The following is a 23,517-nucleotide window of genomic DNA, read 5'->3' as shown; positions in this document are numbered from 1 at the left end:
TTTATGGCTGAGTAATATTCCATTGTATATATGTACCACAACTTCTTTATCCATTCGTCTGTTGATGGGCATTTAGGTTGCTTCCATGACCTGGCTATTGTAAATAGTGCTGCAGTGAACATTCGGGTGCATGTGTCTTTTTGAATTATGGTTTTCTCTGGGTATATGCCCAGTAATGGGATTGCTGGGTCATATGGTAATTCTATTTTTAGTTTTTTAAGGAACCTCCATATTGTTCTCCATAGTGGCTGTATCAATTTACATTCCCACTGACAGTGCAAGAGGGTTCCTTTTTCTTCACACCCACTCCAGCATTCAGTGTTTGTAGATGTTTTAAAAATAAAAATAAAGATGTTTTTAAAAAAAGTTGATCTAGGAATTACATCCAGACCCCTTGCCATGATCTTCAGAGCTCTCACTGTGTGATGTGGCCTCTGCTTCCTGTCCTAACTCATCTCACCACCCTCTCCTTTGCTGATTAAACTGCAGCTGTTCTGATCTTCCTTCCGTTCCCGGAGCCTGCCAAACCCTTTCCTACCTTTGTGCACGAGGCTCCTCGTGCTTGGACGGCGCTCCTTGCCCCCACCTCACTCCCCAGCTCTGTCTGGCTGACAGCTCCTCCTGCACGTTCTTTTGATCAGCTCTGATGTGTCAGACAGATGACCGGAAGGGGTGCGCCTCTCCACTCCACCCCTGAGCTGTTGCATCGTCTGATTTCCTTGAAATCATCCTGCTGATTTCCTTCTTCCTTGTCTATCTCCTCCCATAAGAATGTAAACTTCGTAAAAGTGGGAATCTTCACTTTGGTCGCCTCCTTCCCTAGATTCCCTTCCCTAGAACAATGCCTGGCACATAGTGGGAGTTTGTTACAGTGACCAAATGAATGAAAGGCAATTAATAGATGAATGCCTCTTCCTAGAGCAGAAGTTCTGGCAAGTCAAATACTTAAATACTTAAAGTACTAGTCTCCCTTTCTGCCCACTGGCAGCCTTGCAGACTCCGAATGCTACTCCCAGTTTCATTCCCAGAGCTGTGGCTCAGTGCCATGCAAGGTGTTGAGGAGGACTCAGAAGGGCGTGGGGTCCTGCCCTCAAGAATTCTAGTCTGAAGCGCAGGCGAGATGCATGCTTCTCAGCAACTAGGCAACCACACACAGTCAGGGCTGAGGGCTGGGCTGTAAAGATCAAGGTGCCGGAAACTCAGAAGGTTAGGAATATGTAGGAAGTTGGGGTAGTAAGGAACCCGTAGTGGATGTGAGACTTGAGGCTTGACATTCAAGGCTACCATCTCCACCACTAACACCAACTCACCTTGACTGAGCCCCTCCTATGTGCCAAGTGCTTTATGTACATTACCTCTCAAAATATGCACAGCAACCCTTTAAGGTGGTGACTGTTATTATCATTCCCATTTTTCAGATGGGGAAATAGAGGCTTAGGTTAAAATACCCACTTCCAGTAAGAAGCAGATCCCAGGCAAGCTGTCAGCAAAGCCATGTTCCTCCTGCACATTCCCCATCCCTTGTGGGATCACTTTGCAGAAAACGCTTCACACACGATGGCATCAAGACACAGCAAAGAGAGCACCAGATTAGGAGGTGAGAGACCCACCATGTCTGTTACTGCTGTCCCACTGATTTACGTGAAATTTGGAACAAGTCATCCAAGATTCTGGAGCCTCAGTTTCCTCACCTTGAAAATAGGGGAGTTGGACTTGGCAGTACCAAGTCTTGCTGTTCATCAGCACTTTCAGGGGCAAATGCATAAACTCGGGCTCCTCAGCGGAGATTCTGATTCAGTGGACATGGCTTAGAGCCTGGAAATCTAAAGGTACAAAAAATTCCCCAGGTGAGCTGATACATAGCTACAGGGTTGGATACTGAAGGCTTGGATTAGTGTTTTCAATCTTGGCTGCACATTAGACTTACCCAGGGAATTAGAAATATCCTGGATTCCATCTCAGACCAACTGGATTGGCATCTTTAGGGGTAGGACTGGTAGGGGTGGGAGAGCATAAGCTTTAAAGTTTAAAGACTTTGGGGCTCTTAAAATGTGGTTAGTGTCACTGAGAAGCCAAATATTTAATTGTATTTCATATTTTAAATTTCAGTGTAAATAGTCGTATGTGACCAGTAGGTGCTGTATTGGAAACCCAGGACAGAATGAGGTTGAAGGCTTGGTCGCTCTGTGTGGCTCATTCCTTGCTCCACCCCAAATCATAGTGCTCTTCTTTGTAATTGTCTTGCCTAGTACCCATCCTTCCCACTCTAGTCTAAGAGACTATTGCACGGACTCTGAGTTAAGCCTGTGTTTATTAACTCACGTGTTCTCCTGGTCTCTGAATCAAAGCACTTCAGCTACCTTGGACAGCTCCCCTACCTAGGGACCCAATAGTCACCAGAAACCTAAGATTAAACTTCTCATTTGAAGAGAGAGGAGGATAGAGCGGAGAAAGATGTTGTTAGGTTACTTCAGACAAATGCCAGTGGATTTGCTCCTGAGAGAAGCAAAATGGGAAGTAGAACACAAATCATAAAATGGTCCAATGAGTGGAGGTTGCTTGGAGTGGAATTTTGTGTTTGTGGGTGGTGGAACTGATGTGCTTTTGGGGAATGGCACCTGGGTATGACTTCCCCACTCTGTTCCCGTCTCCTGATAGACAGTTGATGTGAGATCATTGCTACTGGTTGCCCATTTCTGAGGGATTTTCTTTTCTAGTTGGGTGCCTCAAGAAAGATTAAGTGGTGATATTCATCACACACACACACACACACACACACACACACACACACACACACACACACACTTCTTCCTGTTCTGCATACCTGGTATCAGTATTTCCCAGTAGCTAAGCAACCAGATTTTGGATTTGGATCGCCTAGTCTTGGATCCTCCCGCTGCCATGTACTAGCTATGTGGGTTGGGCAAGTTACAGTCTCTGAGCGTGTGTTTTTAATCTGTAATACAGGGGTCATAATAATACTTCCTACTGTATGCCACATTGTGCTACATATAGAATAGACCAAATTAATATTAATTTTGATAGTGACCATGATGATGGTGATGATGAGGAGGAGGAGGAGGATGGGTGGATATGATGGCTGTGATGATCATGGATGGTGATGATGGTGATGGTGATGATGATGATGATGATGATGATGATGGTGATGATGATGATGATGGTGATGATGATGAGGAGGAGGATGGGTGGATATGATGGCTGTGATGATCATGGATGGTGATGATGGTGATGGTGATGATGATGATGATGATGATGGTGATGATGATGATGATGATGGTGATGATGATGATGAGGAGGAGGATGGGTGGATATGATGGCTGTGATGATCATGGATGGTGATGATGATGATGATGATGGTGATGATGATGAGGAGGAGGAGGATGGGTGGATATGATGGCTGTGATGATCATGGATGGTGATGATGGTGATGGTGATGATGATGATGATGATGATGATGGTGATGATGAGGAGGAGGAGGAGGATGGGTGGATATGATGGCTGTGATGATCATGGATGGTGATGATGGTGATGGTGATGATGATGATGATGAGGAGGAGGAGGAGGAGGAGGAGGAGGATGGGTGGATATGATGGCTGTGATGATCATGGATGGTGATGATGATGATGATGATGGTGATGATGATGATGGTGATGATGATGAGGAGGAGGAGGATGGGTGGATATGATGGCTGTGATGATCATGGATGGTGATGATGGTGATGATGATGATGATGATGATGATGGTGATGATGAGGAGGAGGAGGAGGATGGGTGGATATGATGGCTGTGATGATCATGGATGGTGATGATGGTGATGGTGATGATGATGATGATGATGGTGATGATGATGAGGAGGAGGAGGATGGGTGGATATGATGGCTGTGATGATCATGGATGGTGATGATGGTGATGATGATGGTGATGATGATGGTGATGATGGAGGAGGCGGAGGATGGCTGATGAGGGGATAAAGATCCTCTGGTGAAACAGATCCAGCTTATATGTATATGAGAATGCTATTCATGTGACTCCTCAGGCTCATCAAGTTTGACACTTTTACTTTTCCTCTCATCCATGGAAAATGAAATAAAATATGTTTAAAAGCTCAGTTAATACACAATAAGAGTAGCAGAAAGTACCTCGGGGCTTAGCAAGGCAAAAAGCAAATTCCCAAGGAGTCCTTCAAGATCTTTGTCGGGCCCCTTGTGAGATTGTCCTTTTTTTGGTGCTCACCCTGACAGGCAGAGGAAAATAAGCTAAAATAAGGGTGCAGGGTTGACAGCAGCAGCCAGTTTTCTCTTGCTTCCTGGGGATGAGTTTCCTGCTCATTTATTTTCTCACCCAATATTTCCTGGGCCCCTACTGTGTGTCAGACATGGTGCTAGACTTTGAAGATACTAACTTGAATAACGCTCATCCTGCTGTTGAGAGGAGACAGAGAAAAACAAATAAATCAGCTTTGGAGTCCATATACTCAGGTCACAGAAATTCAGTTTCAGTTGGACTGGCATGGAGCACGAGCCTTGGTGTTTTGTTTGTAACTCTCCAAGGTATTCTGTTGTGCAGCCAGGAATGAAAGCCACTGGTGTGTGCAAAGGAACCTTGGATGGCATCTTGCAGTAACTGAGCTGTTGTCGTGTGGGGCCGTGTGGATTTTAAGGAAATCATTCAACCTCTCTTCCTGTGTCTTCATGAGAAATACCGTCCAGAGGGTTATAACCACCACCGGCAGCGCCTCATCTCTTAGGTGGTTGGAGTTAAAGGGATAATGAGCGTGGGTGTCCTTTAGAGCCTTATAAATGGGCAAGTGAAATTAAAGTTGGTTTTAGACTCTTTTAAACATCAGACCTTGATACCCCTGCAGTCAGGTCTCACCCTGGGGACTCAGAAAGGTCTGGAAAATTCTAGAACCTCACTGATCCCGGGACTGGAACACAGAGTTGAAAGCAGACACCCAGAATCCCACACCTGCCTTCCTCCCTGACTCTGTGTTTAAAACAGTTTGTTCTGCTTCTGCAGAGCGGTGAGCTTGGGGAGGGCACTGCTTTTGCTTCAGAACCAAAGTGGGTGTCTGAAATCTGTTCCTCTCCCCCGGCTGCACACTGCCAAGGAAGCCGGTGCCGGAGGTGGTCAGACTGATCTGTGGAACCCAAAAGGGCGGGCTGTCATGGCGGGAGGAGGTAAGTGCGGGAGGGTCAGCCTCTGCTATCCAGCTAAGAACCGGGAAGAACGTGCAGGACCTTGAAACAAAGGGCCATTTGGCGTGTCAGATGCCAGGTCCTGGGAGTGCGGCCAAACTCCCCCATCACCCCCTGCCAGTCCCTAAAACCACCTTAGAAAATCCCAAAGCTAAACGTGGGCCTCTTCAGTGCCTCGCTGTGCAGTTATGTTTTGCAAATAACTACTTGCTTTCATCCCTCCGAGGGGTATACAGTAGACACCACAGTGGTTTTGGAAGCTTAGGTTTCAGATGCCAATGGAAGTAAAAGTGGTGTAGGGTAACTGCATGAGGTCCATAAAGGACATTGGCGATGGTTTCTCTCCAAAGCGTGACTCATCACTTCCTTTTCCTCATGCAGCTCCCTTGGGCTCAGGATGAATGGGCTGGTTTGAGGAGGGAGGAGGGAATGTGAAATTAGCATGTCAGTAGATCTGGAGATACCATTTTTTAAATAGGATAAGGATCCGATCCCCTTAGGTTTCTGGCAGTGTCCATGTGGTCTAGAGGACAGAGGATGAGGAGAGGGGTGCCTAAACTGTTGGAGTCAGACATGGATCAATGAGCCTTTTACTCCTTCTGGTTCATCCTATCCTCACAGCAACCCTATGGGATGGTGCTCACGATGCCCATTCCATAAGCAAAGAAACTCAGATCCAGAAAGTTTAGGTAATTACCCATGGTCACATGGCTAGTTGATGCAGAACCAGGACGTGAGCGCGGGTCTGATAGAACCCAGAGCCCGTGTTATTCCAACTATGAAGTTTGACTGGTGTGCATGGAGGGGTAAACTAGAGTCTGAACTGAATGTGATAGGTCTGGGGGAGCCACTGATGACTAGAGGAGAGGAGTGGTGTGATTAAAGCTGTGCTTTAGGGATTTCAGTCAGGCAGCCGTGAACAAGGCGAGTTGTTGAGATGCTCAAGTCAGGAGTGAACTGCGTCTTTTAGAGGGACAGGTATCATAAACCCCTGATGTGAGACACCAGAACTCCTGACCCAGGGCGAAAATATTGAATAATAGTGGGTGAAAATAATAGTGACTACATTTGTAGAGCACGTGATATTTGATGGGTACTGCACTGGGTGATTTTATACAGAGAGATCATTTAATTCTTACAACTTGATGAGGAAGTGCTGTCATTGGCAATAGGTTAGTGAGGGGTGAAAAGCTTGGAATCTTTCAGGCAGGCAAACCTGCCTGAAAGATTCATTACCTGTGTGATTCTGAAAAAATCATTCTACCTCTGAGTCTACTTATTCATTTGTAAAATGGGGATAATACTAGTACCAGTTTAGCAAGATTGTTGGGGATGGGATTAAATGAGATACGACATAGAAAGTGTTGAGCCACATGACTCTTACAAAGTACTCCTGGCATGTTAGCTGGTATAATTATTACCATTGCCATACCCATTGTACAGATGTGGAAACTGAGGCTTGGAAAGGTGAGGTGATTCTTCACAAGGCTACACAATTTGGATTGGTACCTGGGCAGTCTGATCCCGGAAGTTACACTGCTATCCGTTCTGGGGGGAAGAGATTAATGGGGATCAGAAGAGGGTAACAGGAGAGATTCAGCTTGGGCAGGACAGTGGGGATGGCACAGGGCAAGAGGTTTGTACATACTCTTTCACAGGGGGCTTGTGCCAAGCCAGCTCTTGGCTATTGAATGGCTATCCCTATAATTATCTATCTGCTTTCTGAAGTTTAATGTGTAGCCATGTCCTCCTTTCTCTACGTAGAGAGCCAGATAAGGCTGCATTTGCTTACAGCTCTGCTCTGTGCTCATGGGTACACGTACATGGATATAATAATGTCTAACTCATAGTACATAGAGCAGGGGTGTTGGAGCATCCCAAACACCATCAACTCCCACATCTAGCATGTTTGACCTCCACCTCTTCACCAATACCAGTTATGCCAAAGAAATGGGATAACTGGTAGTAGGTTGTCTCAGAGATCCTTTTTATTGGGTTCCAACTGTGCGCTTAGCATATGTCCGCCTGAGAACTTTCTCCGTTCCTCACGCGCTCAGGGCAAGATGCTGATTCCATCGCCTTTTGCAGTCATAATGTAAGTCTGGTGACCGGCTTCCTCAGAGGCATCCTTGCTGCATGGGAATTATTACATTTCTTTTGTAAGTAAGCTTGGAACTTTTCAGTCCATCCCAGGAGACACCTGATGGTGCTTGAGGTTGATGACTCTGATTGTCTGGAGACTGCACTTCCGTGCCGCCTCCTGCTCGTGGATTCTTTATGTTGTTGCCTTTCGGGGTATTTCATGAGGCTTTATGGGCAGCTGTTGAGGCTCACAGGACTTATATATTCTCCCCCTTATCAATAAAGGACACACTAAAGATATCTGGGCCTTGGATGGTGACGTGGTTCCTCAGGATAGTGGGATGATAATGTTGAAAGTTTTTATTTTTCGGACATGACATTCGAGAGCCATATTAAAAAAATACAGCCTTGGATACTGAATTCTCCCCTTTCACTTTGTGTTTACACCAAGGACATTTCTCTTGAGCTTCACTCACACATTCATTCACTCATGCACTCCCTCACCCTCCATCTCCAGACGGGTCGTGTGCCAAGGCTTCTGCCAGATTCTGGGGACAGAGAGTTGAGGCCAGCAAAATCCCTGCCCTTAAGCAGTTCACCGCCTTGTTGAGGCGTGATTTAAAGTGATTAATCAATCCAAGAATATTGGATTTCTCCAAAAGCTACTGTAGGGGAAAAGATAATTATCCCAAGTCTTTAAATGTTACCCCATTTAATTGATTTAATTAGGTAAAATTCATAGAACTGTAATGTTGGAAGGGGCCCAGAAGGCATTTATTCCTGTTTTTTCTCTCTGCTTTCAGGCCATGCTGCACTCAAATTATCCCCCAAACTCCATGCACTTTAGAAAAGGGGGGTGTTTCTAAGAACTATAGCTTTAGCCCTTTCAGATAAAACTTCCTAGTCAGTGAGCATCCACAGGGAAGATTATGCAGACTTGTTGAAAGACTTGACATGCACAGCTACTAAGTATCGTTCTGAAAGACATGAATGGAATCATCCACTCTTCACGTACACACACACACACACACGAAATGGAATCCCCATATTTGTACAATTGAGGGTGTATTAAATGCACGTGGTACATACAGAATGCAGAATGCAAGCATGGCTGCAATATGATAAGGACCCTTTGAGAATTCTTTCAGTTCCCAGAAAAAAATATATCTCTGCATTTGTCAAATCCTGTTTTGCCATAATACAGAGCCATACTTTCTGTTTAGTTGGCATTTTTGCACCATGCCAGTGGGTCCACGACATGGTTTAAGCGCCTATTCTATGCAGATCTTCAGTGATCCCAGGAAGGCTGTGGTGGTATGTTGGGAAAGGGGCTGGAAGTGGAACCAGAACCTGAGTTTGGATGCTGACTAGCCATGGACCATTCTGAGCCTCATTTTCCCCAACCAGCAATACCAACTTTATAAGATCGTCATGGGATTTGACGAGTTAAGGAGTGTGCAGGTAGTTTGGAAATGGTGCAACTGTGGGCACCACCCACTTTTTTTTCTAAATGGAAGTTTGTTCTCATGATCAGATCATGACTTGGGGAGATGTTAGGACTATTAGAGACCCTTTAACCCAACACAAGTAGCCATGTCACTTCCCAGTGTAAGAACATTTGGCATCTTGCCCTGATGCTCAGAATAAGGTCTAACATAGCCTCTGAGGCTGTACGTGGTGGGGTTTTTGCCAAGCTCTTCAACATCATCTCACCCCCACATCACAGGCCATCATGCATTTACCTCCAGTTCCTGGAACAGTCAAGATGTATCTTCAGGGCTTCTCTGACTATACTGTCCACTGGTTTCCCCTCTTCTGTACCTGATATTCCTTCAACACCCCCTCATGCCTCTCTCGGCTCCCAGCCCATAGACGTTGCTCTTCACTTTCCTTCCACGTCTGTGAAGGCAGAGGCCGTGTCTGTCTGTCTTATAAATCATCATTTCCGAAAGCTCTAACATGTTGTTGCCATGTAATTAGGTGTTCAACAAATATGTATTGATTGAACAGAGAGATATCCACCTAGCATTTATCATACTCTATATTACACAGGAATCTAGAGTTCAAGTGACAGAAACTCTCCTAAAATCGGCTTAAATGCACATGGAACTTGTGCCTTACATAACCAACAGGTCCAGAGTAAATGGCTCCAGGCACGACTGACTCCAGATGCCCCAAGTATGTCATCAGCAACCTCCTTCTATTTCCTGATGTTGTTTTATTTCTATCGGCTTCATTTTCCAGTCATGAGCTTGGGGGCCAGATAGAGTTCATTCTGTTGGACCCTTCTGAACCCAGAGGGGTGGTGGTGGGATGAACTAGAGGAAAATGAAGCTGGCAGAATAACAGATGTCCTTCACTGTTCCGGGCTGTGGGCTCCAAGTTCAGGGACCTCTCTCATCCCTGTGTTTCCAGTATCTGTTCCAGAGCCTGGCATACGGTAGGTGCTCAGGAATGTTTGTGAATGAACAGATGTGGGATTTATTTTCCCTCACTTCTAGGAAGGAGCTTTAAGCCAACAAAGACAGTTGGTTGTGCATAAACTGCCTTCGGCCTCATCCTCTGTTTTGCTTTCTTTTTACCTCTTGGCAGGATCCAACGTCTACCTTCTTCCAGTTTGGAGCGTCCATCCAGCAGCAAGCCACCGTCATGCTGAAGATCATGCAGGATTATGACTGGCATGTTTTCTCCCTGGTGACCACCATCTTCCCTGGCTACAGGGACTTCATCAGCTTCATCAAGACCACGGTGGACAACAGCTTTGTGGGCTGGGACATGCAGAACGTGATCACACTGGACACGTCCTTCGAGGACGCAAAGACACAAGTCCAGTTGAAGAAGATCCACTCCTCCGTCATCTTGCTCTACTGTTCCAAAGACGAGGCCGTCCTCATCCTGAGTGAGGCCCGCTCCCTCGGCCTCACCGGGTACGATTTCTTCTGGATCGTCCCCAGCTTGGTCTCAGGGAATACGGAGCTCATCCCCAAAGAGTTTCCATCGGGACTCATTTCCGTCTCCTACGATGACTGGGACTACAGCCTGGAGGCAAGGGTGAGGGACGGCCTGGGCGTCCTGAGCACCGCTGCATCTTCCATGGTGGACAAGTTCTCCTACATCCCCGAGGCCAAGGCCAGCTGCTACGGGCAGATGGAGAAGCCGGAGGCCCCACTGCACACGCTGCACCAGTAAGCGGGGCTCTTTGCTTGTCCCCCAAAGTGGCATCAGAGTTTTGTCGTTGTTGTTTGTTTAAATACTAAAAACGATATGAACTCATTGCTGAAAATGTGCACTGAAAATAGAGAATGTTGTGTGTGTGCCTGTGGGATTTGTTGGTTTGTTCTCCTCTCCCCTCTTCCTCTCGTCTCATCTCCTTTTGTTTTTAGTAACATCATCCTTGGTTTTCTGCAACTTACTTTTTTTACTCAACAATATACCCTGGAAACCTACACTTGAGATCTGTTTGTCTGTCTGTCTATCTATCTGTCCTCTATCTATAGCTATATCTTAAGTATGTGTGTATATATAGATATATGTATGTATATACATGCCTATCTATATACACATGTATGAATATATGCAGATGTAGGTATACCTACATGTGCATGTGAATGTGCACAGATATATGTAGATATACATATGTATGTGTATATATAGATACGTATGTATGAATATCTATGTTCTTTGTAAACTGCACATTGCATTCCTCAATAGGGATATACCATGATTTATTTATCCAATCTTCATAATAATAGAAATTTATGTTGTTTCAGATTTTTTTCCATTAGAAACTAAACTGCAGTGATAATCATCCTTACCTGTCTCTTTGTGCACATGTGCAAGTGTTTTTCTAGGGTTGATTCTAAGAAGTAGAGTTTTGTGGTCACGGAACAAGTGCATTTTAAAATTTAAGTGTCTATTGCCAAATTGTCCCACAAAGTAACTATATGTTTTATGTTCACACTAGCATTTTGTGAAATCACTCGACTTCCCACATCCTCACCAACACGTTACATGTTGGGGAAAGTGCCCACACTGGTGCTCCTAGTCTCAGAGTTTGCATCTGAATGTCCTTCCTTCATATGGCCTAAGTGTTTTTGTAGGCTGTTGGAAATCTTGGCAAACATCACTTTTAAATCTGCATTGTATTCCATCATATGGCTGTATCATAATTTAGTTAACTGCTCCCATCTTGGTGGACATTTAAGTTAAATTTTATGTTTCCGAGAAGTGTCATTGTTCTTTGTGGGCCGTCATTCTGGCTCAGCTGTTGAGATTTAGAATGATCACTCCTACACCCATTTTGCATGTGTTTGCCTGATGTTTGCTGATTTAATCCATGCTCATTCTTCAGATAATGAGCAGTGTAGCACCATGATTAAGGGACTGGGCTGTGGAGTTGGACTTGTTAGGGTTCAAACCTGGTCTTGTCCACTTTCCATGTGACTTGGACAATCATTTTACCTTTCTGGGCCTCAGTTGTTCATTGCAAAACGGTGGGGTGTTTTTGTTTTTGTTTCTTCTTTTTTTTTGTAATTTTTATTTATTTTTGGCTGCTTTGGGTTTTCGTTGCTGCGTGCAGGCTTTCTCTGGTTGCGGCCAGTGGGGACTACTCTTTGTTGCGGTGCGCAGGCTTCTCATTGCGGTGGCTTCTCCCGTTGTGGAGTACGGGCTCTAGGCATGTGGGCTCAGTAGTTGTGGCACGTGGGCTCAGTAGTTGTGGCTCACGGGCTTAGTTGCTCTGCGGCATGTAGGATTTTCCTGGACCAGGGATCGCCTAGGCGGTGGTTCTCTCACTTCAACATGCATGAGAGTCACTGGGAGGGCTTGATAAAACAAGACTGCTGGGCCCCATGCTCAGAGTTGCTAATTCAGTAGCTCTGGAGTGGGCTCTAAGATTTTGCAATTCTAGCAAGTTCCTGGGTGATGCCGATGTTGCTGGTCTGGGGAACATGCATTGAGAACCAATGTTCTAGGGGTTGTCCTGAGTATGAAATGAGGTGATGCATGAAAAGTGCCGCTTAGCATGGGTGCCTAGCACCTGGCAATTATTTAATGACTGTCAGAGTGAGCAGTGAAGTTGTTTTGGTCATCAGAAATTATAGTCAGCAGACCAGGTGAGTTTATTATCAGTAGAATAACATGTCACTCTAAAATGTCTCTGGAAGGTTTTAGGACTCTGAATCTACTGCAGTTCAGGGATAATCTCTGGTCTGCGGCTAGTGGGGTGTGTGTGTGTGTGTGTGTGTGTGTGTGTGTGTGATGGAGGAGGTTTAAAGATTTTACCTGAAATTGACATTTATCTGAAAAATGAACTCTTAGGTTAGGAAATCATGGTCCTTTGAAATTTTCCCTTCCTCTCTCCTCTTTCCCTCTTTAATGATCTTGTTTCTACGTCGCTACTTTCAGCATTTTTAATAATTGTCCAGGTATCAGGAAGGAACTCGGATAAATTGGTATGAGTCACGGGAATGTCTTACAGAGGCAGGATTGCTGCCAGCCCAAAGACAAGGGCTGCACTAATGAATTCTTACTTCCCATGATAAGTGCCCTGCAGCTGGAATATTCGTATAATTCTGATGGAAACATAACTCAATTGTAGGGCAATTGAAATATAATATATACAAGAAGAGGAATTTGAGAAGGATAATTGGCAAGACATTCAGATCTCTTTCCAGTGACCACCCTGAATTCCACTCCTTAAAAAAAAAAAATCCTACTGCTGTGAAATCCTGGTGTGCTATTTCCAGGAGTTACGCTTTGAATGCAGCAATGTTGTAGGTGGTATTTCAGCCCCAGAGGAGTAACGCATTAAGCGTGGTAAGCCGTCATCCGCCGCCTGGTTTTAATGAAACATCTCTCCACCCTTGGAGCACTGGTGGCGCTCAGCCACAGTGTGTAGGGCTCAACCAGTGTGTGGGTTCCTCGCCACGCTTCCCCACTAGCACAGGGTTCCTTAAGCCCACCCAGGAAAGAGTGGGACCTTGCGAAGCAAGACAAGGACCAGGAGCTGGAGAAAGCCCCAAGAAGGCAGTTTTTAAGAGAAAAGGATTAAGGGCACTATATCTCTATCCTCCATCCATCACTCCTTCTATCCAGTGAACCCTGTGCTAGCCTCTGGAATCATACATGAATTAACATATAACTTCTCAAAGAATGTACAGTCTGATGAAGATGGGGGAAATTCGTCTAAAGACAAACTCAGGTAACGAGGACTTTTTTTTTTTTTTTTTTTTTTTTTTTTTTTTTTTTTTTTTTTTTTTTTTAAGGTGGGGTTTGTTTTTATTATAAAAGAAAAAAAAAAAAACTCTTCAGGAATCTTAACAAAGGAAGGGAATATTTCACACTCAGAGAACAGACACCAGGACACAAAATTACAAGTGTTTTGACTCCAGACCTGACGAGGACTTTTTTAACATAGAAAAAAAAAAGAATAGTACAGAAAGTGGAGTCTAGCAAGAGGGAGGAGATATGGGGATATATGTATACGTATAGCTGATTCACTTTGTTATAAAGCAGAAACCAGCACACCATTGTAAAGCATTTATACTCCGATAAAGATGTTAAAAAAAAAAAAGTACAGAGTCTGATGAAACACCCACCCCCATACTCACCCCAGAGAACAAAGTGAACATGTCATATTTGTTTCAAATTTTTAAAAGAAATAAAACATTACTGATAATGTAGAAGTCCTGATTATACCTCTCCCCAGCCCCACTCTTCTCCCTTTCTCTCCTTGAGAGAGAAAAACACCACAGTGAATTTGGTATGTATCTAAATCCATGTGCATGTTTTGTACTTTTGATACAGATACAGTGCGACCTTAGACCCAATGGGTAGTTCTTTTTAACATCATAAGTGGTATCTAATGTGCTGGAATTTCCTTTACCTCAACCTATGGCTCAAGCATGATCTATGAGGACACATATAAAACTAGTGTATTCATCTTAGTTGCTTTTTTGTATTCTGTTGTATGTGTTCTATCTTTTATTTAATCACCCCCCTTTGATGGACATTTAGGTTGTTGACAGTAAGGAATCTTCAGTCCGGGTAGCTGAAGGCAGAGAACACATGTGTCTGCAACCTGATTCGGACCCATCAACTTGAGTTAGGAGTTCTCACTTAAAGCTTTAAAAAGTTACATTTTCAGCTGGTTTAAAAAGTCTCATTTTGCAAAGCATCTGTAAACAGATAGCTCTCATCACTCCCACTCTGCAGAAGGGAGGATGCAAATAACTTCAGAAGAGGTTCAGATGAAGTCACACCTGATGGTTTCATGGTGAGTTGCTGAGGGATCGGGGGTCCTGCTTTGACTGGTTGAGTTCTACATCTTGGGGCTAACTAGGTGTGTCCCTCAGTGCCCCTCATGGACGTTACTTGTAATCTTACACACAGAGTTTGTATAGTTAAAATATTGTCACAGTGGTTTACTGCTCACAGTGATGGACCAGGTACAAAGGGTCTGCTTGCCGGGTTAATGATCCTACCATGGACCTGTGTCTGTTCTTGTTTCAGAAAAAAAAAAGTGGGGAAAAGGGGAAATGTTCTTTATGTTTAATATTCTGGTTTTACAGAAGGCACTTTGAAAAGAGCAGTCAGCGTTTTCCAAAGTTCAAAAATAGCTCAGCCATGTTATGTAACCGCCTCCTTGCTACTGCTGAGTTATTAAACATCTGTTCCTTCACCAAGCACAGAGCACATCGCTGGCAACTCCTGGATCTGTGAAGGTAAACCATTACCTGTTTTGTTGGCATGGAACCTAGGCTGCTCTGTCCAGTTCTGTCCCAAGAACGTCTCCGGTTCACTAGCGGATGGGGCCCCTCCGGAGGCAGCACGACATCATGGTTAAGAGTGTGGGTACTTGGGAGTTCCCTGGCCGTGCAGTGGTTAGCACTACGTGCTGTCACTGCTGAGGGCCCGGGTTTGATCCCTGGTCAGGGAACTAAGATGCCACAAACCGTGGGGTGCAGCCAAAAAAAATTTGATGAAAAAAAAGTGTGGGCAGTGGAGACAGGCTGCCTTGTTTGAATCCCTGATCTGAACTCTCCTAGTTCCAAGACTTTGGGCAAGTCACTTGATTCCTCCAAGTCTGCTCCCTCAGATGTAACATGGGGATAAGAAAACTGTTGTCCTGTAGGCTAGAGCCTGGCATATGGAAAGCAATTTATAAATGGTTCCCATTGTTGATAAAATGTGTGTGCACATTTGTGTGACTCCTCTTCCACTTTTACATCTATTAAGGAGGAGGTCATAGAAGGGAGAAGGTGGATGTTTTTAAGACCTAAACGCTCTTGCCAAAGGATTAGCTTGGGAGCAGCGTGGCTAGTGGGAAGAAGGGTAGAGAAAAGAGTGGAGAAAAGTTCACAGGCTGAGTGCCAGCTTGGTTTTGAATGAGCCACATACTTACCAAGTATAAGTTACTAACCACTCCGAACTCAGGCTTTTTTTCTAAACTGCCCATGTGTGTGTGTGTGTGTGTGTGTGTGTGTGTGTGAGCGTGTGAGCGAGAGAGAGAGAAAGAGAGCCATTTCTTCATACTGTAGGAGAATTAATTGAAAGTATATATGTAAAACACTTATCACTGTGCCTGGCATGTAGTAGGCATTACACAAACAACTGTGAAGTCATTATTCTTTTTTTTTTTTTTTTTAAAGGCCTTAAAGATTTTTATTTATTTATTTATTTTTGGCTGTGTTAGGTCTTCGTTTCTGCGCGAGGGCTTTCTCCAGTTGCGGCGAGCAGAGGCCATTCTTCATCGCGGTGCGCGGGCCTCTCACTGTCGCGGCCTCTCCCTTTGCAGAGCACAGGCTCCAGACGCGCAGGCTCAGTAGCTGTGGCTCACGGGCTTAGTTGCTCCGCGGCATGTGGGATCTTCCCAGACCAGGGCTCGAACCCGTGTCCCCTGCATTGGCAGGCAGATTCTTAACCACTGCGCCACCAGGGAAGCCCGAAGTCATTATTCTTATGATGATGATTATCATCATTATTATTACTTTATACCTGTTATACTATACTGCAAGCTGTACACAGACAGGGAAGTGAGAGATGGAGGTATATTTCAATCTTGTTTGTTACTGATTGAACTGTGACTCTGTGTCCTGTGGCTCGGCTCCCCTTTCAGTTGTGGAGGAGGATGTAGAAGTCACTGCGCTGGAAGTCAAACAGAAGCGCTCAGGTAGATCTGCAGCCCCAACCGGCGGAAAAAGGACACCTTCTTCAGGAGAGCTATGAATTAGTATTAAAGGGAAGTTATTTGGTTTTAATTGATGATACCTGGCTTGACCATTTATGTGTTCTACATTAACTTCTTGATTTATAAAGTCCGGCTTCTGCTTTAAGAAGCAACAGCATTGTAAATTATCACCCTGACAGGAAGGGAAATGGAAGGAAGATAGATAAGTGAGAGAGAATTTAATTCATATCCAATTTACATTGATACTTTTTTCAATCTTCCTTTCTGAAATATCCATAGGAAAATTTCCGGGTTCAATGACCCATTAAGAGACTGATCTGAACCTGGTTGGCATATTTTTATTTGATAATCAGAATTATCACTGTTGGTTTCTTTTTTAATGCCAATAAAGAAGCCTGCTCAGTTATAATTCTCTGAGTTATAACTTCCCTGGGTGAATGTGATAACTCTTTGCAAATATTTATCTGTGGGGTCAGCATATGCTCAACAAACATTTCTGGCGGTGACACCAGGTACCCAGGAGACCAAGCCATACTCTGGGCCTGTGCTGTAAATCTGACTGGGAGTCTGGACTCAGGAAAGGGGGAAAAGACTGAGTCTCAAAGAGACATGTAGTGAGAGAATCCAGCGGCCGGTACCAAATTAAGAACCCAAAGCGTATTCCACAAGGCTACGTGACTTTGCGGAATGTGGTTTTGGATAGTGCTTTGTTCAAACCCTCTCATTATCTGGGTTATCCTGGGCAAGTTACTTAACTTCTTTGAGCCTCCATTTCCTTGATTATATACAGAGATAATTCCAACCATACAGGATTATGGTGACACTTAAATGCACACAGTATACTTAGCCAAGCATCTAGGATGTAGTTGGCACCCTGCAGATGTTAATTCTCCCCCTTCCCTTGTCCAGATGCACAGCTTGATCTGACACCTCTGTGTCCTGAAGGACCCCCGAGAGGTGGGCTGTGCTCCCTGGGTGTTCAGCCGGAGACTGAAGTCAGCAGCCTCTCTTCAGCAGCATCTCTGTTTGTGGCATCTCTCCTGGAACACCACCGTCTCTTTTTTGGCTGGAAGTCGAGAGCACCGTATGCCAACCCTGCGATGCAAGTCAATCATTTCCAATTGGCATCCAATGAATAGCTCGACAAATGGTGGAAACCCAATGCTGGCAACTTGAAAGGGTCAGAAATTGTCCTTGCCTTTACCTTGAAGGAAAGGTGGTTTGGGTTGTTTTGGGGTCACACATAAAGCATAAATATTGTTCAAATTTGCCTTAGGCCAGATGCAAATCTTTGGATTTTGGAACCAGCATGCCAACAAAAATATGTATTGATCTTTTTCCTCCAGGGTTGAATACTAGGGAAGCTTTCATTTTGAAAACTTGTTAATTTTGTGATATATACTAATGATTTGCTGCAGCTTTCTTCTGTGAAAGGATTATACAAAGAAAAGCACCATCTTCACTACTCTGGTGCCTGCTAACAGAGAGTATATTGGGAGCAAGGGGTCTTAATGTGTAAGCACAGGGACCAGTTAGGAGATTAAGACCTAAATCTGTGTAAGGCTATAGATTCAGAGAGAAGTGGGTGGGCTTATGCATGTTTTGGAAGTAAAATTAACAAAACGTGATGGATGGATATGAAATGATAGAAGAGATTCAATAATACTTCTTCACTTGTACAGCTGAATAGATGGCGGTACCTTGCACAAAATTGGAGAAGAAACAAATTGGGGGAGAGTGAGACAGGAACAGCATCTAATTTCAAGCATGTTCAGTTGAACATACTTTGTAGACATCCAAGTGGAAATCTCATGTAGGCAATTGGAGAAAAGAGTCTGAGTTCAGACTGAAAATCTAACACACAGGTTTTGAGCTTACTGATGCCAGTTAAAACCTCAGGATTGGGTGAGATCACCTAGCGGAGAATGAAGACTCAGAAGAGTGACCAGGTTCCAACCTTAAGGAACTTCGACATTAATTGGTAAATAGTCCCTGAGGGGAAGGAGAATACTGGAGAAGACGAGTTGGCCTGTGAATTTCGGCTGCCTTTTCCCCCTTGGAGACTCTCTATTCTCAGCCTTGATTTTGTTGTGGAGCCTGGTGGGTGTCTGTACAATGTCTGTTACATGCTAGACATCGTGACAGGGGCTATGGACCTTCCAAAGATCTATAATCTACAAGCATTGTTAATCTATCTGGGCTTAGTGCAACCTAGGAGAGTTAAATAATCTGACCAGAAGTTTTAACCAATATGTGGAAGAAGTAAAATTTTATCACATGATGAACTGCCAAGCAAATCATCAGAGCAGTGAATGCTTTGAGTTAAAGGAAACCAATACCATACTGGGCTGGATCCATGACATAGGTGGCGAGCCAAGCTTTGGGTCTGAAGAGATGAGGAGGTCATACTCAGGGAGGGGGAAAAAACCTCTGATTTTTGTCTCATTCTTGACATGATCTGGAAAACATGATGCCGCACAGAAGTTAAAAATCCTTTCCACCACAAGGGAGGAGCATATGGCAGAGTGTGAAGGGCCAGTTCATTTATAAGCTGTCCTTTGTTTGCTTTCCTGGAAGGGTGTCTGTCTATGCCCCTCCTCCTCGTATGTAGGACAGAAGCCCTCCTTGTCATTCCTTCCAGGTGGGAGCTAGACAGCCAGAACGGGCCTCTCCACCTGTTCTTTGCCTTTGTCCTCTTGCTTTCCTGCTCCCCGCTTCTCCTGCCTCCGTGTGGATGCTGCCTGCCTGCAGGTGTGACTGAGCCCCTGTGCAGGCTCCTGGTGCCTCAAAGCCTGGCATGGATCCCAGGGACGGAGGAGTCGCTGTCAGCTTGGTGTTGCTAGCTGGGTTCTGCGCGGGCAGGGGAGGCCAGCCACATGTCTACACAGGCCCCGAAGTTTGGTGAATGGACTGGCTGATCTGCTGATGTCTGGTTTACCCTTGGCCAGATCCCCGTAGCCAGCTCCTGAGGGTTTGCATCGTCTGATTAAAGCCTATCCGAACACAAGGAATAAACATGTATCGCTGTTTCCTGCACAGTGGAGGACAGCTGTCCTGAGACACGTGCTCATTTCCTTTTCATTTCCATGCCTGTTAATAAAAGGAAGTTTCAACAATTTAATTAATACATCATTACGTGTTGGGGGGGAAGGGAAACTTCAAGTTTCATAAGTTACATTATGGAAGCATATATATATAGAGAGAGAGAGAGAGAGAGAGAGAAGTATAGTTGATTCACGATGTGTTAGTTTCTGGTGTACAGCAAAGTGATTCAGTTTTATACATATAATATATATATAAAATACATATATTCTTTTTCAGATTTTTTTCCATTATAGCTTATTACAAGATATTGAATATAGTTCCCTGTGCTATATAGTGGACCTTGTTGTTTAATTTGCAGCAACATTGGATGGACCTAGAAATTATTATAGTAAGTGAAGTAAGTCAGAGAAAGACAAATATCATATGATATCACTTATATGTGGAATCTAAAAAAGTGATACAAATGAAACTATTTACACAACAAATAGACCCACAGACATAGAAAACTTAATGGTTACCAAAGGGGAGAGGGGAGGAGGTATAAGTTGGAATCATATATATTTTAAAATCGGATGTAATGGAAATGTTAAAATACTCTAATGATACAACCTACCATGTATTAAGTCCCTCCTATGTGCCAGTCACTTTAAATACATTATCTTTTTTTTTTTTTTTTAAAAGGATGCATTCATGTAACCTTGTAATTTACACATCTGGACTGCTTTTTTAATTTAATTTAATTTATTTATTTATTTATTTATTTATTTTTGGCTGTGTTGGGTCTTCGTTTCTGTGTGAGGGCTTTCTCTAGTTGCGGCAAGCGGGGGCCACTCTTCATCGCAGTGCGCGGGCCTCTCACTGTCGCGGCCTCTCTTGTTGCGGAGCACAGGCTCCAGACGCGCAGGCTCAGTAGTTGTGGCTCACGGGCCTAGTTGCTCCGTGGCATGTGGGATCTTCCCAGACCAGGGCTCAAACCCCTGTCCGCTGCATTGGCAGGCAGATTCTCAACCACTGTGCCACTGGGGAAGCCCTAAATACATTATCTTTTATCCTTAGGTATGAGTTAGGATGTTTTTGTTGCAGGTAATAATCAACTAAATTCAGTTACGTGATTGAGTTATTTGATTGGAATTCTAGAGACAGGGTGGACTTCAGATGCAGTATGCTCAAGGTTCTGGTTCTTTCCCCTGTGATCTCTTGACTCTGCTCTTTTTTTTTCAAGATGAATTAATGTCAGAATAATTTATTTAAAATCCATATGCAATCACACAGCTAAACTTCCATAATTATCTCTTCTGGGATAATAATAAAGAATTTGTCCAGTTAAACTCTTCCCTTTGGTAGTTTAGAATCTAACATCCTCTTATTGGATGCTTAAGTAATTAAATGACAGCTTCAAATATAAGATCTTATCATAAACATATATTAAATTTGGTTTCAATTTAATGAAATGCAAACGTGTAATTTGGGATTCGGATGAAATGCAAACATTTGTAATTTGGGATTTAGGACAATTCAACTCACGGAAATATTTTTTAAAAACTTCACACTCTGTATTTTATTATGTGAAAAATTAAACAATTTATCACAGCATACAATACTTTAAAAGTGTTTCATGCCTACAGAATACTAGAGGTTAGTAAGAATCCTCTTCCTACATAAGGAGACCTCTAAAATGGCTTTATATTTTTCTACTTAGGATATGAACTTGACTCTGCCCTTTGAGGAGTATAGTCCTTGTTCTCAAACTGCTTCCTTCATGACCTTAAGTTTGCTGTCAGCAACACCTCAGATGACTTGTTTGTTGCGAAATTAGGTCATGTGCCCATCTTTGGGCCAATAATAACCATTTTGAAAATGCCATGTACTGACCGGCTTAATTCTGGACAGCTGACCCAATCCCTGAGAAGGCAAATAGGATTAAGTTACACCAAACCAGACCTACTCTTAGAACTGAGATGGGGTAAGCTTCCATTCCTCCAAGTCCCATGGATTCTTATAGGAAACATGAAGTCTCAACAAATGTGATTTCTATTAAGAATGAGGAAGAGGGAAATGGATGCTGGATAGATTACCAGAAGGTCAATTATAAATCATAACTCATATTACAGGTGAGGAAATCGGGGACTAGAGAAGTTACATAACTTGACCAAAGCCACACAGCTAATACAAAATAAAGCCAGACTTCAAATCCAGTTTTGTTTGGATCTAAACTCCACTACACTACTTTAAAAACTTGCAAGTTGACTTGAAGTTGTGGTATTTCTTTTTTGACTTGAATGTTTTTACTGTTTTCAGAAGTTGAATAAATCCCAACATTTAAAACTTGTAAGATTTCACAGAAAATTATATGTTTAGCTAATCTTGAAAAATATGAAAAGCTGATAATGATAATCTGACATTCCTATCTGGAAGTCTTAAAAGTTGGGGCTCTAGATGTTGGGTCCAAACCTTCACTCTTCAGGGAGAAGCTGGAAGTTGTAAGTTCCCTCCTGATTGTATATTGCTGTGCTGGGGGTAGAGTATATGGCGAGAATGTGTCTCAGCCTTTCCTACACATTTGGATGTGGGTATTTTGTTGGTCACTTGATGTGTAGCTCGCTCAGCTAGTTTCTGGATTTCTTTCAGAAAGAATTGCTTCATAGCTGTAGATTCAGTGTATCCATGGGAGGAAGTGAGTTTGGGAGCGTCCTATGCTGCCATCTTGTACCAGAACCTTCCTCCTACCTGGGGATGGTCAACTGGACATGGGAAATGACCTTTAGATCAAGAAGGGCCTGCCCAATTCACCTTAGTCCCCACCTGGACTACTTATTCATATTACCTCCATAGTCTCTTTCAGTGTTTTATTTTATCATAAGATGTGTATTTATTACTTTTATCATAATCATTATTATTTATAAGCATTGCCAAAACAAGACCTTGATGAACCTTAAGACTGGTAGATATTCAAATGAGTGATGACAGGAAGTTTCGATATCTCACGTACAAGGATCACCTCTGGGACTAAGTGGTCTTTTTTGATGGCCCTAGATCATAAACCTACTTCTCTGTTCAACTTACAGGTGAGAATTTGAGTTGTTTGTGCCAAGTGGCTTGCCCAAAGGCAAGAACTTATTGAATTACCTAAAGAGAGTTCCCACTCATCAGGTTGGATTAATTTGTAGATGTTCCTCTAAAACTAGAAGAAAACATTTGTTCTGGTAGGGGGTGGGGGTAGGTGTCCAGCTTTTCTACAATATCCTGAAATTTGTCAAATAAACAGCAAACGAGGGAGTCTGATGGAACCCACGCTACTTGTGAAGGATCGTTGCTGAAAATGTCAGTGTATCATCTAAACCTCGTGAAGTCTATGGTTCGAATCTGATTTTTCTTTTCTATGGCTCAGATTCATAAAATATATTATTAGTTGTAACAAATTATTTTCAACTGGTGTTATAACATTAAAATGTAAATTAGTTCTCTATGCTTTATTACAGATGAGGAAAGTGAGGCCTGGAAGACACAGAGCTCATTTTTCATTAATGAGAGACTGGCTAATGGCAAAGACATGCTAAGCCTAAGTTTTCTTTGTCCCAGACCCAGATGTGTTGCTCTACTGAATCAGTCCTCTTTCCTTCTAGGTCCTCTGTGATTAATGACAATAATGTGGTGATGAGGATGAGGATGATGATGATGGTGACAATGAACTCCAGGGACCTTGTCCATTTTATCTGTGTACACCAGTACCCAGCATAGTGTAGACACTTAAATACATGTTGAATGAGTGAATCATATAATTGCTAACACAGCGCTTGCTCTGATCTAAGAATTTTTACACATTATCTTGTATTCTCACAGCTCCATTTTTGCTAGAGAAAAAAAAATCTCAGAGAGAAGATTGACTTTTCCAGTGTCACTTAATGGTAGAATCAGGATCAAGATTGCCTCTCTGACTTTAGCATCTGATCCTCTGATTCTCTGGCCTCTCAGGAAAAGAGGA

General features: G+C 43.4%; 1 protein-coding gene across 1 annotated transcript in view; it reads left to right on the top strand.

Moving 5' to 3' along the window:
- GRIN2A (glutamate ionotropic receptor NMDA type subunit 2A) overlaps window positions 1–23,517 on the top strand; it is a 390,901-nt gene that overhangs the window by 204,239 nt on the left and 163,145 nt on the right. Inside the window, exon 4 of the mRNA XM_082432488.1 lies at window positions 9,893–10,485. Coding sequence (XP_082288614.1) covers window positions 9,893–10,485 — 593 coding nt within the window. The remainder of the gene's footprint in view (window positions 1–9,892; window positions 10,486–23,517) is intronic.

This window comes from Balaenoptera physalus (assembly GCF_965194825.1).
Source record: "Balaenoptera physalus genome assembly, chromosome: 16".
NCBI classification, from domain to species: Eukaryota; Metazoa; Chordata; class Mammalia; order Artiodactyla; family Balaenopteridae; genus Balaenoptera; species Balaenoptera physalus.
Note: the sequence above shows the minus strand (reverse complement) of the source record. Positions and strands in the feature narration are given on the sequence as shown.